The 17,010-nt window shown below is 39.8% G+C and overlaps 1 protein-coding gene across 5 annotated transcripts in view; it reads right to left on the minus strand.

Annotated features, from left to right (window-relative positions):
* NAA16 (N-alpha-acetyltransferase 16, NatA auxiliary subunit) overlaps nucleotides 1-17,010 on the minus strand; it is a 63,880-nt gene that overhangs the window by 41,877 nt on the left and 4,993 nt on the right. For 4 of the 5 annotated variants that reach the window (XM_042868551.1, XM_042868554.1, XM_042868553.1 and 1 more), the window contains exons 2-5: nucleotides 9,988-10,072; nucleotides 7,179-7,283; nucleotides 2,707-2,864; nucleotides 1,282-1,416 (exon numbers count right to left, since the gene is read on the minus strand). In XM_042868551.1, the coding sequence (XP_042724485.1) occupies nucleotides 1,282-1,416; nucleotides 2,707-2,864; nucleotides 7,179-7,283; nucleotides 9,988-10,072 (483 nt within the window). Of the gene's footprint in view, nucleotides 1-1,281; nucleotides 1,417-2,706; nucleotides 2,865-3,360; nucleotides 3,450-7,178; nucleotides 7,284-9,987; nucleotides 10,073-17,010 lie in introns of those variants that run through there. The other variant, XM_042868552.1, reaches the window with a different exon arrangement.

Consider the following 17,010-nt stretch of genomic DNA (forward strand, 5'->3'; position numbering starts at 1 on the left):
TGCTACATGATCAACACACAAACACTGGACTCCCTGCTAGCAACTGCTGATTTTCTTTTCCTAAGTTAGTCCACTTCTGGCAGCACGATAGGATCTCAAACGCATTTATCTCAGACCGGATGTCACATCTTTGTTAACACAAAACAACAATCACAATCTATAGATCAGGTAATATCTTAGCACCCGTGCAAGAAGTTCTCAAAAAACATGGTTTTAATTTCTACGTTACAGATTAATCCACTGTTCTCATTCATGCAACGCTCTGTTAATTCAAACTTTACAATTCCAAGTCACTAATAATAGAAATAAATTGACCCTCCTTTTAAAAAAAAAAGTTTTACTCGGGAATCTTGGCATTGATTTATTCAAACAAGTTTCAGTAACACCAGATCTTCTGGGCTGCACCAGAAGAGGAGCTACGGGAAAGAAAGGTACGGACTCTTTAGCAGGGTCTGCAGTGATAGAACAAGGAGAAATGGCTTCAGGCTCAAAGAGGATAGATTTAGGTTAGATATAAGGAAAAAAATCTTTTACAGTGAGGGTAGTGAGGCACTGGAACAGGTTACCTAGTGATGTGGTTAACGTCCCAGCCCTGAAGACTTTCAAGATAAGGTTGGATCAGGCCCTGGGCAACCTGATCTATTTGTGGTGTCCCTGATCACTGCAGGGGAGCTACACTAGATGCCTTCAAAGGACCCTTCCAACTAAGGATTCTATGATCTTCTCAAACATAAGGCTTTCTAACTCTGTTTTCTTGCAACCCTGATACCAAGGACTGATTGCAAGTGAATAGTATACAGATGTACATAAAACAACAGCAGTTTCTTTTCCTGATATTTGTAGAGATGCAATGAAATCCAGGTTATGGCAGAAGAGACAGAATGTGTGTGCACACATCCAATGTTAAATGGTGCTTTCTGAAGTTTTACCTACTATAATGAGACAAGATCAACAGTGGTTTTCTTTGGCTACAGGCCTCAGAGACATTAAGTTATTTCACATCAATCTACCTGACAGCTTACTGCCAGGGAACAAGTGATCCTGTATAATTTGCTAGCTCTTTGAGATATCTAAATGTTCAAAGCAAAAAGTTCCAGAAATAATAGAAATGTCTTCCTAATTCTTAAATAGTTCATAATTTGGTTTCCCTAATTATGAAAAACTAATTCACAAAGTGCCTTGGGTTAGAAGAGACCTTAAAGATCATCTAGTTCCAGCTGCCAGTTCTTCAGATTCTCTCTTATCTGTAAAGAATTTCCTGAATAGAATAGCAAGTCTTACCTGTTGGGTTTTTCTAAACTCTTCAAGTAGTTTTAAGGCCATATCATAATCTTTAAGTAAGTGGTATGCAATTGCATATCCGATCCAGGAAGCTCGTTGTGTGGGGCGCAGCTGAAGTAACTGGTATCTCGTCTCCTTGAGTAAAAAGAAAGACATTAAAAAAAAAAAAAGGTTAAATTACTACATTATTACCACAAACTATCATATAAATCTACATTTTAAACATAGTAGTCATGGCACAAAAAAAACAACACTATTTTTTGGTACATAAGAAGTGTCATTTTAAGAAGCCTCTCTTAGGGCCGGCCTTATTCCCAAAGCTAGAACACTGAAACCTCAGAGGTGTGTCACTAATAAACACTAGCTCACTGCCATTGAAAAAGCTGTCCCACCCTTCTCATGCCCAGGCACAAAGTCCTGCTACTTATATTAAGCATTGCTTCTCTAATCTCCCTTACCGAGCCACGCCACAGCTTTAAGTCAGCTATCCACTCTTCCTCTATTTGAGAATTCAACATGATCAGTGAAGGAAACCACCTAATGCTAAAACCCACAGCCCAGTCCTCTAACACTTTGGTAGCCAAATGCATTCAGCCACTTTGAAATCACTGACTCAGTTCTTACAGAAATTTAAAGCTGTTATTCATGATAAAATCTGTATTTGAATTCAAGAAAGCAATTAGCACAGGGCAAGTTTCCCACATACTCAATAAAACAGAGTGCATTTTTCTGAAGGGAGAAGGAATCACTACATAATAATGCTCTCAAAACAGAATAAAAGCAGTTTCATGATTCCATACCAGTACCCAAAATATTTTAACATCCTTTTTTTTCCTACTCTCCTTGGAAATATCATGACTGGCACAAGTTTCTACAGACTTTCAGAGTAACCTGGAATTATTTCTGTGTGATTCTGTGATTTGTTTTTTTGCAAAAGCCCTTCTTGTAGGTTAGGGATCATCTCTACCATAATTCCTTTGACTTAGAGATATTTTACTTCCTTGCTCATTTACAACATTTTAAAAAGTTCACTGGAGTGAGAATGTATTTCTCACAAAAAAACACCCTCAGTACTTACAACCAAAACATTGCTTGCAGTACCTTCCAGTAACACAATAAATACATGTTAAGCTTTAGGTCTTATACTTTTTATTTTAGTAAAAAATGGTGGATAGCCTGAATTTTAAAAGGTGATTCACTAGTCAAGTTTTAAAGAGTAAGTGTACTTCTGGGGGTGTGTTCTCAATAGAGAATAACAGAGCTCTACTGCAATTCATTTTCATACACAAACAAGAACTTAAAACACTTCCTACTTTGAAATACCAAAAACAGGTAGTCATTCTGTTACTACTAATAAAAGAATTAAAAAATGGAACATAAGAGAATACAAACAGCAATAAATAGGAGTTTAAATAGAATACTTACTCTATATCCTTCTAAATCCCTCATTTGAATCTGCAACAGTGAGAGATCTCTCAGGATCTGCAGATTATCCTTATCCAACTTGAGTGCATTCCGGTAGCACTTGATGGCTTCATCGTATTTCTTATCAGAACGCTGCAAAAGACCATAGACGTGCCAACCTAATACATGTTAAGGAAGACACGTCCACAATTTACACAGAGTAACTACAGTGCATTGGTGTTACAGAACAAATAACTCTGCAGCTTCCTTGAAGATCAGTACCCTCGTAAATTAAGTTTGATTATTGCAATCAGACTTTACTGTCAGAAGTTAAACGGCTTCCAAATATGTAATACGCATCATAAAATCTTCCATTAAATCACATTCATAACATACCTCCCCACCAAACTTTGCTATACAGACTAAACAATTCAAAGTCTTAAAGGCACCCTAGAGAAGTATTGTTTAAAAGCACACTACTGTAACCAAAATGGGACTTTTCACCCCAAGAATTATCTCTGCCTACAAATACAACTGGTGCACAAGTTTTACCCTTCCATCCCTGCCAATCTGCAACCTTAGTGTCCAGATTTTACAGTAAGGGATAAAAACAGATCTACCCTTTATTAATTGAGAAGAGGATATTTCAACATTTCTGGGCACTGAAGTATTTACCAGATTCACAGGATCTCAGACTTCCATCAGTGTATCATTTCACATTTCAATAGACTTCTCTCCCCAAGCATCTGTTTAAATAACTTTTTCTTAGGGAAAAAAAAAAACAAAAAACAACAAACAACTGAAAAATTGGAAAGGTTTTGAATTAAAAACATGAAACCAAGTGGTACCATAGCAACACATTATCCATCCTGTGTGTTTACAACAGTTTCCTAGAGTTATATTAACAAAGATATTGCTTGATATACTACTTGTTACTTCAGGATATTAGTAGCTCATTGGGGCAGCACTAGTAAGTCTGCACTAGTAACTCAACACATTCAAATCAAAAGTGGCTCTTAAGTTCTCTCACGAGGCTTTCCAATGTGCTTCAGAACCAGCTGAATCCAGTTGGGAAGAGCTATAGGCATCCTTAACCCATTTTCAGTTTAAAAGACATAAAAATAGCTCACAGAGCTAACAGAGAAAAAAAAAAAAACATTTAAGATGTCTCATTATACTGAGGTGAAAATGAAGCAACTGTTCCCCCTAAAGATGCTATTGTTTGGAAACTACTGAGAAAGCACAGCAAGAAAATTCAAAGCACTAACACGGACAAATAAGTAAAAAGGTAAATTCTTCCTTACTTAGAAAGGCCTTAAGTTCTAGACATTAAGAAAGGCAGTTTGTAATTATGAATCGCAAAGGACAAGTCTCCAAAAGTGCTTTAATAATCAACAGTCTGAAGGAAGCAGATAATGCACAAGCAAGAGATCCTGGCTTCTGTCCCTACTGGAACACAAGCCATTGACAAACTCAGTATTCATCCTTGAGCCTGCTAGCAGAGCTGCTGTTGCTGCCATAAGACTAAAAGGAACAAACAATTTTGGATACAGTGAGAGCAGCTGGCCTAATGCTGCAGCTACTGTCTGTTGATGCTCCTTGTCTCTTAGAGACAAGTATTAAGGACATGGATCAGACTTAAATGCAGCCTCAAGCCTGCATATCAGCCTCAAGAACAAACTACTGATAACTTAGATTCTTGCCCAAAGCAAGACCAATCAGTGCAAGAGAATTTGTAGCCTAACAAAGATAAGGCTTCAAGTAAATTATGGGGTACTGCTATTATTCCCAGATCCAAGTGGTGTTCTGTTTCAAATCTCCATTAACCACATTCCTTACCAAACAATCAAGTAAAGAAAGGCAAAAACTCCTTTGGAAATAGGTCTGCACAATTGCAGAAATCAAGCACAAGAAAATACAACAGCCAATACAGGCCAATAAAACACAACACTACTAAGAAATCATAGTAGACAGCTTGGGCCAGCCTTGCGTGTGTTCCCGTAGTGCACTGAAACAATAACACATCACTTCCTGATGCACTAAACACCAAAGTAAGCATATAGCTCTGACCAAACCATGATTGAAATTACATTCAAAATGGGTCAAAGCTCATCTGTAGCTCGACAACAAAATTTCACAGAATCACAGAATGGCCAGGGTTAGAAGGGACCTCAAGGATCATGAATCTCCACCCCCCCCCTCCCCCCCGCCACATGCAGGGCCACCAACCTCCACATTTAATGCTAGGCCAGGCTGCCCAGGGCCCCATCCAACCTGGCCTCCAGGGATGAGGCATCTACAGCCTCTTTGGGCAGCCTGTAATGTTTCCACATTTCTGAACAGTTTACAGTTTTATTTTCCTCCAGAACCTCAAAGTGGGAAACTATGTGAAATGGCAGAGGAATTAAAACTTTCTTCCATTATTCCATAAACAAATCAGAACTCCAAGGTGACCAGTCATACTTTAATCATCATCTGCCATATGTTTTTAAAAAGTACAGAGGACAAAATACATCAAAAACGCTTTCAAACATTACTGCTAGAAAATAAAATACAGATAGATTGCTCCTCCTTGAAACCAGCTTCTCAAAAGACATGATTTTAGTGGCTAGTCCCAGCTTCTCTGTCTAATCAAACTGACAGGCATTAAAATGTCAGGGCTTCATTTCAGAGGGAATGTAAATACTATTTTAGAGATCTTCCCAAGCTCTGCTTAGGTGGTACGGAGCATCAGTTTATTATCAAGCTTCCATCAGAACATCAGGGCTGGTCACAAGCCCTTACAAATTATGCAGAACAGACCTTTATTATTAGAAAGCTAAGCCTCAAACTGAGTTTCTCATGGGACAGAATACAGTCTCTTCTCTTGACTTTGTACACACTGAAGCCTCACCATCAGAGGAAATATATTTGGGCAGTGACACTGTGATTGGCAGCTGCTCTTTAAGCATGGTACTAAAAGACATTTCCCATTTCTTAATAACATCGTAAGTTGACAACTGAAATACTGTGTCAAACTTTCCATATCTGTTGGAAATTAATTTGTTATTGGTAAGCTTTTGCTCAGTAGAAATGTAATTCTACAGGCAAATTGCTCAAGACATGAAGGGAAACTTTGGAGAGCTACATTACAGCTGAGTGCAAGAGGTGGTGGTATGCTTAGTGATAATGCTATGGATACAGCTTTAAAAAAAACAACAAAAGGAAAAGAGGTAAACAAGGGAATGCATACCTAAGTGGATTCAGATGGGTCTACACTACTTGAAGTCAGAATAAGAAAGAATACCTTGTGGTCATCTTGTGGTAAGAGAAATACCTGAAGTCAGTAAAACAGTGAAAAACTCACAAAAACTCCCTTAGGGAGTTGTTTGGTTTTTGTACAAGTACTTTGCCAGGAAGCATCTCTTTGGCTCCAACCCTTGAAATAAAACCCAATTCTTGCAGTGAGCCCTCCCAGCATTTGAAAACAAGGGTTCTACATGGTTTAAAGATAGTCTTGCAGGTAAGAATGGAGGTTGCTGATAAATCCCACACTGGAATTTTTACTGGAAGAACAAAAACACTTCCTTAACTCAACCACATTATTTTGCTCCCCAACTTAATCTGTGAGAAGTCTTCCACAGAAGAAAGTTGCTTTGGTATTTCTTAGATGTTCAACCCTTTAGACTGGGAAGGTACAAGTTGTATTTGCTCGTTCTATGGGTTGTCCCTCTCTACAAACTGAAGACTTCTCTGTGCTTAGAAGTGTTTCTTAGCCTTGTTATGTTTTCCCATAACCTCCAGCTTCCTGGGAGTTTAAAGCAGGAGTAAACAGCAACTGCACTGTGATAACCACACAGCACTTCAAGTATGATACCTAAGGACAATTTTATCTTTTTTATGGTTAAAAAAAAGACAATTGGAAACTCATCCCTGAGTAAGCTTGATATGTATGCAAATGTATACAGCAAAGCTGAAGTAGCCGCCTGCCTGTGGCATGACAAAAGACAGCTACCCCCAAAACTACTGAGTATTTGGCATGTCTCTAAGTTGCAGATTTTTGGAAGATAAGCTGAGAAGAGAATGGCAGTCATCAAGCCAGTAGCCCCAAAATCACTACTCAAAATTCAGACTTCCAAATAACAAAATATATATTTTCACAATACCTCTAGACAAGATTTCTTACACTCTCATTAAGATAAACTCCAGAAATGAGCCACATTTTACACACAATTTCCTGCAGAAAGCAAGCACCCATCCTTGTGTAAGAAACTTAAACATGAAAGGCATTTTGTTTTTCTTAAAGATCCTGTATGATTGTATAAAAGAAATTGAAGTTCTACTTGAAGTACTTGATTGCAAATTAATAATCATCACACACACCTCATTTCCAACTTCCTTTTATATGTAGACCACATTGTGTACTTCAAAAGTAAAGGCTGATGCAGCACCAAAATCATGCACACAAGTGAGAAGAAAGCAAAAGAGATCAGGTTTTGTATTACAAAGGATACAGACGTGACTCTTTACATCATTACGGAGTCCTTTACGAACAAATTCATATGCTTCTTCCTTCTTCCCTAAACAGTTCAAAGTCAATCCTTTCATAGCCAGCGTCTCTGTAAGAAATATCATATACTTATGCTCTTGATTTCCCATATGCCAGTTTCACAATACAGATATCCTTTGAAGTTGCTACACAGTGAAGTTCCCCATTAAATGATAAATTTAGATCAGGATAGCTGCCTAGCACAGCTGAAGACTGTTATATGGAGGCATTTCCTTTCCTGAAACTGAGTTTGAAGTCTTTTGCAGAGCTTAATACAGATGTGACGAATGCAGACAACACAAATTTTATTAGCAAAAAATGCATTTATCTAAGTGAGTTAACAATTAGCTACAGCAGCTTTAAAGTGCTTTTCATTATATATTAAGGTTTCACATAGGCAGAACAACAAATTATTTAGGTTGTGTCACACCATAAGAAACAAAAATCTTTGTCACAGTCTGTTTATTTACTGCAGATTGCCTCAAAATCGTAAGTTAAGAGGACCATTTTTCCTGCTATAGCACTTGGGAGAAGAAAGTCTCTCTAAGTAGGATTTTAATCAGTACTCTGAGAAGCAAAAGATTCCAAATACGTTGATATGACTATCGCTCTTCTTCCTCCGTCCTTCAAGTAACACTAAAAAACAAGCTGTATGTAAGCATGTGCTGTGCCAGAAAGCTGTTGCAGATTCGTGGGTGGTTTCTTTTAGATCATCTTCCCTACTAAATAGGAGACCGCTTATTTTTGCCCACTGCCAGACAACAGTCTCATTTTCATCCAAGTATTCCATTTTCCCTCAAACTACAAAGTGTGTTAATGGAAAGGGCTTGTGATCAAGTTTAGTAATAACACTCACTTTAACTTTATTAGTAGACCTGTCTCCAGGTGTACTTTTAAAGAAGTGAACAATTATTCAAAGACAACTTTTTTTTTTTTTTTAAAATAGATTGCCCTATACCCATACTCTAAGTTAATCACTGAAAGACAGAATGATACCTTTCAGTAATATAAGGAAGGCTGAAAAAGCACATCTCTACTGTGTGAATCACAGAATTATAGAATGGTTTGGGTTGGAAGGGACCTTTAAGATCATCCAGCTCCAACCCCCTGCAACAGGCAGGGACACCTCCCTCTGGACCAGGTTGCTCACAGCCCCATCCAGCCTGGCCTTGAATGCTTACAGGTGGGAGCATCCTCAGTCTCTCTGGGCAACCTGTTCCAGTGTCTCGCCACCCTCACAGTCAAGAATTTCTTCCTAATATCTACTCTAAATCTATTATTTTCCAATTTAAGACCATTTTCCCTCATCCTGTTGATACATGCCCTTGAACAAGCCCTCCCCAGCTTTCCTGTAGGCCCCCTTCAGGTACTGGAAGGCTGCTATGAGATCTACTTGGAGCCTTCTCCTCTCCAGGCTGAACAGCCCCAGCTGTCTCAGCATGTCCTTATAGTGTAGGTGCTCCAGCCCTCCGATCATCTTTGTGGCCCTCTTCTGGATCTGCACCAACAATTCCATGTCATTCTTGTGTTGGGGGCTCCAAAACTGGACACTATACTGCAGGTGGGGTCTCATGAGGACAAGCTACTGCTACCTGCCCGCACCAGGGAGATAGCTGTCCAGTCACAGCAATCCATGTTTATCACCTCACTCAATTCTTTATAATCCCTCATCTCTGAGGCTAAGTGCGACAACAGCACAGCTTCCCATCAGATCATTTCGCTGGCTTAGTTCTGCTTCAGCTGTTCATTTCAGGCTTTGCTCCCAAGCTCCAAAGCCACTCATGGCTTAGAGCCCATGCAGTATGTGGACTGCCAAGGCAGCTAGCTGTTCTGAAGAAGTTTAAGACAGCAAGAGCAGAAAAGATACAGAAACACGTACTAGGAGGTTATAAAAACACAAGTGCTAGCAGAGACAAGTGATTAGGTCTCAGAGGCAGAGACCACTCCCTAATTTTGAGACAAGAAAAAATCTGTTCTTTTATCTCTAGGAAAGTAACGAAGACAACCAAGAAACACCAGGCACAGACGAAAGAATGACTAGTCAAACATTTTGCCAAGATTTGATGAGGTCAAACAGCAAAACAATTTTGACTCAGTACATGCACAGTCTGTGTTAAATTGCTCCAACAGCAGACAAACAAAAAATGCCTGTATCAAAAGTATTCCTTGAACCATGCAACAGAAATCCTGTAATGCAGCAGCACTTGAGTATCTTAGTGAGGATTAAGTTCTGAGAGATGTAAATAGAACCAACACTTTCCTGTCCAATTTCCTGCAGTATTTATAGGAACAGGCCAGCCTTAACACTCTTACACTTCACTCTGTTTGTCTTAAGTAGCAATTTGATCTGCAGTACAAGAAATTCAAAATATCTAGTTGACAAAAAAAGAAAGATTTAACTCCTTGGCAAAATACCTTAGTGTAGTGCTCAAAAGAAGGTAGGGCTTGCAGTTAAATAGAGATGTAAGAAAAAAAAACCAACAGAACGTACTCACATTCTAACCTGGAAATCTAGAAAGGCAAATTAAGTGGAAGCTTCACTCAAGTGTGCTTCACTGAATCATTTGATCCTCATGCCACAGAATGTTCCTGACTATAAGCTAGTGTGGAAATTTGGTATGAATGTGCTACATTTGAAAAAAAATCAAGAGTATTATTCACTTGCAAGGACAGAACAAAACTCAGTGACAGGCTGTTTTCTCTCTCTACAGTACAGAATAGAATGACTAAAACTCAGGACAAGAAAAACAAAAACTTGTGAGTTGAGCAGTTACCTCCATGTTCAGCAAATTTGGGGTTAGAAAGGATCATCTTGCAGAACTTGAGTCCATTTTTGTACTGCTTTTGTTCATAGCATTTCTGGAAGAAAAAAAAAAAAAAAAGATGTGAATTACACACTGAAAGGCATTTAAATAATATCTTAACATACTACTACAAATGCAGTAGTAAGTTCAGTGAGGTAATGAGGTCACAAACAAGCTCTAGTTGAATATGACTATCCACAACACAATACCTTTTTTCCAGGATTCAGAACAATATCTGCCTTCATTTACATGCAGCCAGTGCTCTGCCTCATGGTCTCCACTGAAACTGAACTGCTGGTACCAAGTTAGCTATTCCTTTTCAACAGAAACAGGAAAGGCAAAGAGGAGTGCTTGCACTTTGATGAAGAAATTCTTAAAATGGAGAGCCAAGTTACAGATCTTGACTCCACAGAACTTTTGAGAAGAGTCACACACAAAGAATCCAAACACTTCTTTCAATATCTTATTTCCCCAGCTTAGCAACCTCTCTGAGTGAGATCTCAGAAAGAAACCTTTGGTTGTCACTAATCTAGACTTTGGGGAAGAAGAGAAAAAACCATGCAGCGGGACAGACCTGCTGTCACCTCTGAAGAGAGGCATACAGAGAACTTACCTGGGGATTAAAATATTTAACCAGTAGTTGGAACAGCACAACTAAAGGCTACTTTTACCTTTGCTGTAGGGTACTTTGTAACCTACAATTACATAAACTGACAAATAATTCCACAGTGGAAATGAGAAAAAATACACTTCAGTTCCTCTTATTCTAAGCAAGGACACTGCCTCACAATAATGAGTCAATGAGATTTTAGTCATTTAGATCACTACAGCTGATCACTGTGTAAGCCGGTTAAAAGCATGCTTATATCAGTAAGCATGAAAGTGAATTAAGGTCAGCTAAGTTATACTCATGATTTCTTAAGTTGGAAGAAAAAAAAACCTCAACAGGCTGAACTTGGCACCATTCTGTTAATAAGGTGTATTGTCCTGCTCCAATTTAGACAGGAGAAGTTACGTAAGATCAGTTACATACTTTAGATCTTTAATTGTCTGTAAAGGACCTCTCCCATTCCACCAGCCTTCCAGCACAGAGAGAAAGAAAAAAGATATACGTAAAGTAAATGCACTGTGCAGTAACTCCTTTGGAGTCAGAATCCACCATACTACTTCTCAAGGTACAGGCAATAAAAAAAAGCATGCCTAAGCTCACTTTGGTAATGAGCTGAGATGCTAAACACAAGTCCTCCCCAAGTCTGCGTGAAGGGACTTCACTGCAATCAGTTTTTAGACTTAGCTGTCTGAAATTCAAGACAGTTGTAGTTTACCATAATTAAGTGGAAACTAAATCATGCAATAACTTAGACAGGCAGAAACCTTCAGAGGTCACCTAAATCACCTCTCAAGGCAAAGGTGGGCTCACTTGGCATTTGATGAGGTTTTTCTGCCTGGCTGACTTCTGGCAGGATGGCCATGGAGTTCCCATCAGAGGCAAATGATGATACGATGGCGATTAGCATTTAAATAACGGCAAAATCACTCTGAGATCTTTTAAGCTAAGAAACCAGTTTCCAAATCACTATTTGAAATAACCCAGGCTGCAGCAAACTTTCAAGTCCCCTCACGGGACTTTCTTTCCTTTTTTCTCAACATAAAATGTTTAGTCTCTTTTACAAAGACTCGTAAGAAAATATCAGCAATGCTTTAAGTGTGCTTTCTGAAGTTATTCAGGTATACCTAAAAAACATAATAGAACACCGAACATTCATCCGTGATACTACAACAACTCTTATTGAATAAAATGTCAAATAGACAGTAATGCTTAAATACCAAACAGGAGCTATTTGAGCCAAGAGTGCCCTTACAACAGATTAACTACTTGAAATACATATCTATTATTCTCATTCTAACGTTTGCATTTTTTTCCTCCTACAGAGCTCAGGCATAGAACAAGACCTGAAGCCAGATAATCAGTGCCAAATTTCACATTTCTAGAAGACAAACAAGATCATGTTTTCCAAAGACTAATGGATGGATGGAAGTCAATGCTTTCTACTAGCAGGGAAGCACAAGCTCATCATTCCCATAGGCTTACAGATCACAGAATAAATTAAGTTGGAAAAGACCTTAAAGATCACCCAGTTCCAAATCCCTGCCATGGACAGTGCTGCTACTCAGGTGCTCAGGCTGCCCAGGGCCCCATCCAACCTGGCCTTGAATGCCCCCCAGGATGGGGCACCCACAACTTCGCTGGTCAATGCAGTCAAGCCTCTCACCACCCTGTAACAATTTTTTTCCTAACAACTAAACTAAACTTAAACCTCTCCTCTTTTAAAGTCATTATCTCTTGCCCTGTCACTATGACACCCTGTAAAAAGTCAGTCCTCTCCTGCCTGTAAGCTTTCTTCCAGTACTCGAAGGCCACATGGAGGTACCTCTGGAGCCTTCTCTTCTCCAAGCTAAACGAGCCCAACTGCCTCAAACTTGCTTCATAAGAGAGGTGCTCCAGCAGTTTGATCATCTTGTCGGAGTGGTCCCTCCTCAGGACCTCCACAACCTTCTTATACTGGAGGCCCCAGGCCTGGATGCAGTACTCCACACGGGGCCTCACAAGAGCAGAGCAGAGGGGGACAATCTCCTTCTCCCTGCTGGCCACCCCTCTTTTGATGCAGCCAACCTTCCAGGCTGCAAGCACATACTGCTGGCTCATGTCCAGCCTTTCATCCATCAGGACTCCTAAATCCTTCTATGCAGGGCTGCTTTCAAGTTCTCCTCCTAGTTTGTACACGTATCTGCGATTGCTTTGACCCAGGTGCAACACTTCACTCTTGGCTTTGTTAAACATCACTAGATTCTTGCATGCCCACTTTGCAGGCCTGTCTAGGTCCCTCTGGATGGTGTAATTCCCTTCTAGTGTGTCAACTGCACCACTCAGTGCCAACAACTCCCAGATAAATATAACTTATTTACAAACACATACGTAAAATATAAGAGAAAAGAGACCTTATTCAGCAATCCAAGTTATTTAAAGCTTTTCAACGTACACAGATATCCCAAAAGCCTAGCAGATTTAGTTACATTGACAAGCCTGAGGCTTTGAAGTATCCAACCTTTCTTTGTGAATGAACTGCTTTTAGACTTCCACTTCTCAGAACTGTGAATGAGCACACCATGCTCCACCTGGAACTTGTTTACAGGACACAGTATCAGATGGCATCAAACTCCAGTCTTATCTCATTTCCTACTACAGATGGGAATTTCATAGATGAGAAACCTGATGTCTCCACGCACATTCGAGTTCGGTACTTCCCAGGACCAATATAACTGCAGCATGTTCATTAGGATGCCTCCCATTGAATTAAGCCTTTTGATACATCAAAAGCTCAAGCTAATATGCTGGCTCTAAAATAAAAAAAAAAAAGAAAGAAAAAAAGAAAAACAGCCTGATGTACTGTGCTTCATGTGAGGCCTCCATCACCCGTTCATGGCAATGATTTCCTGCTAAAAACTAAAGCCAAATCACAAATGTTTACACGCCTGGAAACCTCAAAGGGAGATTCTGGCAAGGCCAAAGTGATACCCAGAACTTCTGCTACCAGATGTTCCTTTAAGGACGTTACCTCCTCTGGCAGCTCTCTCATCCTGGTTTATTCCCTTTGTCAGCACTAACTCAGATATAACCAACTTGCAGAATTTGCTATGCAGCCAGACCAGACATCACTGTGTGCTTCCAGCTAAAAAACAAGTGCCACTATCTAGAGGCTGAACTGCACAGCATCCAGGAAATAACTGGACATTTAAAGATTAAAAGAAACCAGTAACAAGTATACAACACGTAGGGCTAAAGAAGACTAATATTATACTAAAGTGCTTTATTATATTATTATACTAAAGTGCTTTGCTTCTTTTACTCAAGGAATCAGCATTTACAAATTATGTTTTAATTATTGTATTATACCATCTTTTTTTAAAGACAAAACCTTCCTACTCTATCAACAGCCAAAATCCCTTATACTGTTCATTATTAACAGAATCACAGATCTGAACAGCTCACTAAAGCTACTTACAAAGCAGCAACTTCGTGCAGAACTAATCAATTGCATATATATTATATATATAGATATATATTGCATATATATATATATATATATATATATATATATGTTGCATATATAGATAGATAGATACGGGTAAATCAAACTCTTTGCAACACACTACGCCACACCAGACAACACATTCGCCACTTCTAGTCAAAATGGTCTTGTACTGATGGAACAGCTACATTTTGAACATACTGAAGATGAAGTTAAACACCCAAATCAGCAATTGTACAGCTGAAGAACACCTCATTGTGTTCCTCAGGCATTAGCACTTCTGAGAACTGTCTAAACAAGAAGCTGCAGTTGCCATAACCAATTCCTTGCCCTTCCTTACTCCCCATCCCGAGTGCCCATGAACATATTGAAGTGATACCATACTACTTCATACACCATTTTCAAGTGAAGGCCAAATAAACCAGAAGACAGCATTCAAAGAATCAGGACAACTGTCACATCAACCCAAACAGCTTGTGTTAAGAATAGCAACAAGATTCTTAGCTAAAAGTAGTTCAACCCAAATGAAACAGGCTGACCAGGCTTACGATGAGCATTTGACATTTTATTTAATAACAATCGTGCAATTCAAAACTTGATTCTGCTGTTTCTTGACAATATCTAAAGGTAAAGACGCCATGTATCAAAGCCTATAGAAAGAATGCTAAAAGTAGTGCTGGAAGCATGTCCAAGCCATAGTGGTGGTTAAGTCCAATGGTAATTAATCAGCGATAGAGATTTTGAGCGGTGTCTTTTCCTGGGAGCTGACGGGTATTTAGTTGCTGTTCAAATTATTAATAGACATTTCTGACCAGAACCAAGAACAATCAATACAAGGACATCAGTACTCTTCTAGACTGACTCAACAGTTGGACCTCTTACGGTCCATTCTGTTTCACTGCACTTCTACAGAACGTCATCTTATGCTTCTAACAGGGAAACTAGTGCTCCTCAATGCAGCTGATGAGCTCAGTCAACTAAATACCTCACTTAGATTTGGGGCAGAACTTAAAATACGCTGTTCCTATGATGACAAATAATTACTAGAATATTCATCAGTTCGATAGCAAGGTCTAACACCATCTTCTTTGAGTAATAAACAGTTAAATTATGAAAGAGTTCACTACTTGTATTGCAAGTGCTCCTTGCATCATGAAAATGTGGACATTTGGTAAGATTGATATAGCAAAAAAGATCATCACAACACTCTCCAGTTTGAGGGATGTTTTAGGGATCTCTGCATAAGATTTTTCCATACAGCAGTCCTCTCCACATCGATTTTTAAGTTCTTTACAAAGAGAGTGGAGAGGTGCTGGAACAGGCTGCCCAGAGAGACTATGGGTGCCCCATCCCTAAAGGTGTTCAAGGCCAGGTTGGATGGGGCCCTGGGCAGCCTGGTCTAGTGTTAAATGTGGAGGTTGGTGGCCCTGCATGTGGCAGGGGGGCTGGAAATTCATGATCCTTGAGGTCCCTTCCAACCCTGGCCATTCTGTGTTGATTCTATGATTTCAGTTCACTGTTTTGAGAGACCAAAAGAAACAAACTGGGGAAAGGGAGATAGTGCAGAAGAGGCTTCAGCTCACAGAGGCCAAGAAAAAGATTCATTACTACTTGTCCATTCTCACAGCGTTCCACACTCCTAGTCCCAGGACAACCTTTTTGTAGTATCAGCTCGTTCTTCAGTCCTTTCCTCCAAGCCCTACCAGCAAACTGCATACAGAATCATAGAATGGTTTGGGCTAGAAGGGACATTTAAGATCATCCAGCTCCAACCCATGCTATAAGCAAGAACACCTCCCTCCAGACCAGGTTGCTCACAGCCCCACCCATCCTGGCCTTGAATGCTTACAGGCATCTACAGCCTCTCTGGGCAACCTGTTCCAGCTTCTCACCATCCTCACAGTCAAGAATTTCTTCCTAATACCGAGTCTAAATCTACCCTCTTCCAGTTTAAAACCATTTCCAGTTGTCCTGTTGCTACACACCCTTATAAAAAGTCCCTCTCCAGCTTTCCTGTATGCCCCCCATCAGGTATTAGAGGGTTGCTATAAGGTCTCCTCGGAGCCTTCTCTTCTCCAGGCTGAAGAGCCCCAGCTCTCTCTCAGCCTGCCATCAGAGGGCAGATGGTCCAGCCCTCTGATCATCTTCATGGCCCTTGTCTGGACCATGCAGGATCAATTCTGCTTTCCACACAAAAGAGCAGTTTACCTCAGGAATTGAAAGGAAGATGAAGACAACCTACCCCCAGCCCTCCTCGCCTCAGCTTGGTCAGGCCACACTGGTTCATTCCTGCCCATAGCCATGGGCTTGGCAACACAGAAGCTGAGTCAGGCCACAGATGGCAGCGTGCAATAGAACAAGTGGCCAGCATCAGGCAGAGTGGAAATATTTGGTCATCAAGGAACTAATGTCATAGTTGTATTTTAAGCTTTCACTATCATGATTCTTCATAAACAACAGAATTTTTTTCCCCCTCCTTTACCCAGCTTTTTCCACTTGAAGTTGCCACAGAACATCATACTTTCACCTGCATTCTGTGCAACAACCATTGTGATCATTATTATTCGTATTCTATGCTGTTGGCAGAACAAAGTTGATATTGCATTTACTATCAGGATGAATACATGTAATAAGAGAACAATGTTTCAGTGTTTTCTAAGAATCATCTTTCAACAGCCCTACAAACCACTCCCGTTCAATGTGAAACTACTTAAAAATAATTGTCTTAACTTATAATGAGGTCTCACTCAGTGAGATACACCAACATTCAACACAATTGGAGTTGTTGGGATATCCCTGGCTTCAAACAACGGAGAAGAAACAAGAGAACATTTGGTAAAGAGCTCTTAAAAGTGCTGTGTGGAAGCTACGGCTGTTCAGATGGGTTGTTAGAGCTACTCTG

This window comes from Lagopus leucura, unplaced genomic scaffold, assembly GCF_019238085.1.
Source record: "Lagopus leucura isolate 7727_CA_CO unplaced genomic scaffold, USGS_WTPT01 Super-Scaffold_100001, whole genome shotgun sequence".
In the NCBI taxonomy this organism is placed as follows: Eukaryota; Metazoa; Chordata; class Aves; order Galliformes; family Phasianidae; genus Lagopus; species Lagopus leucura.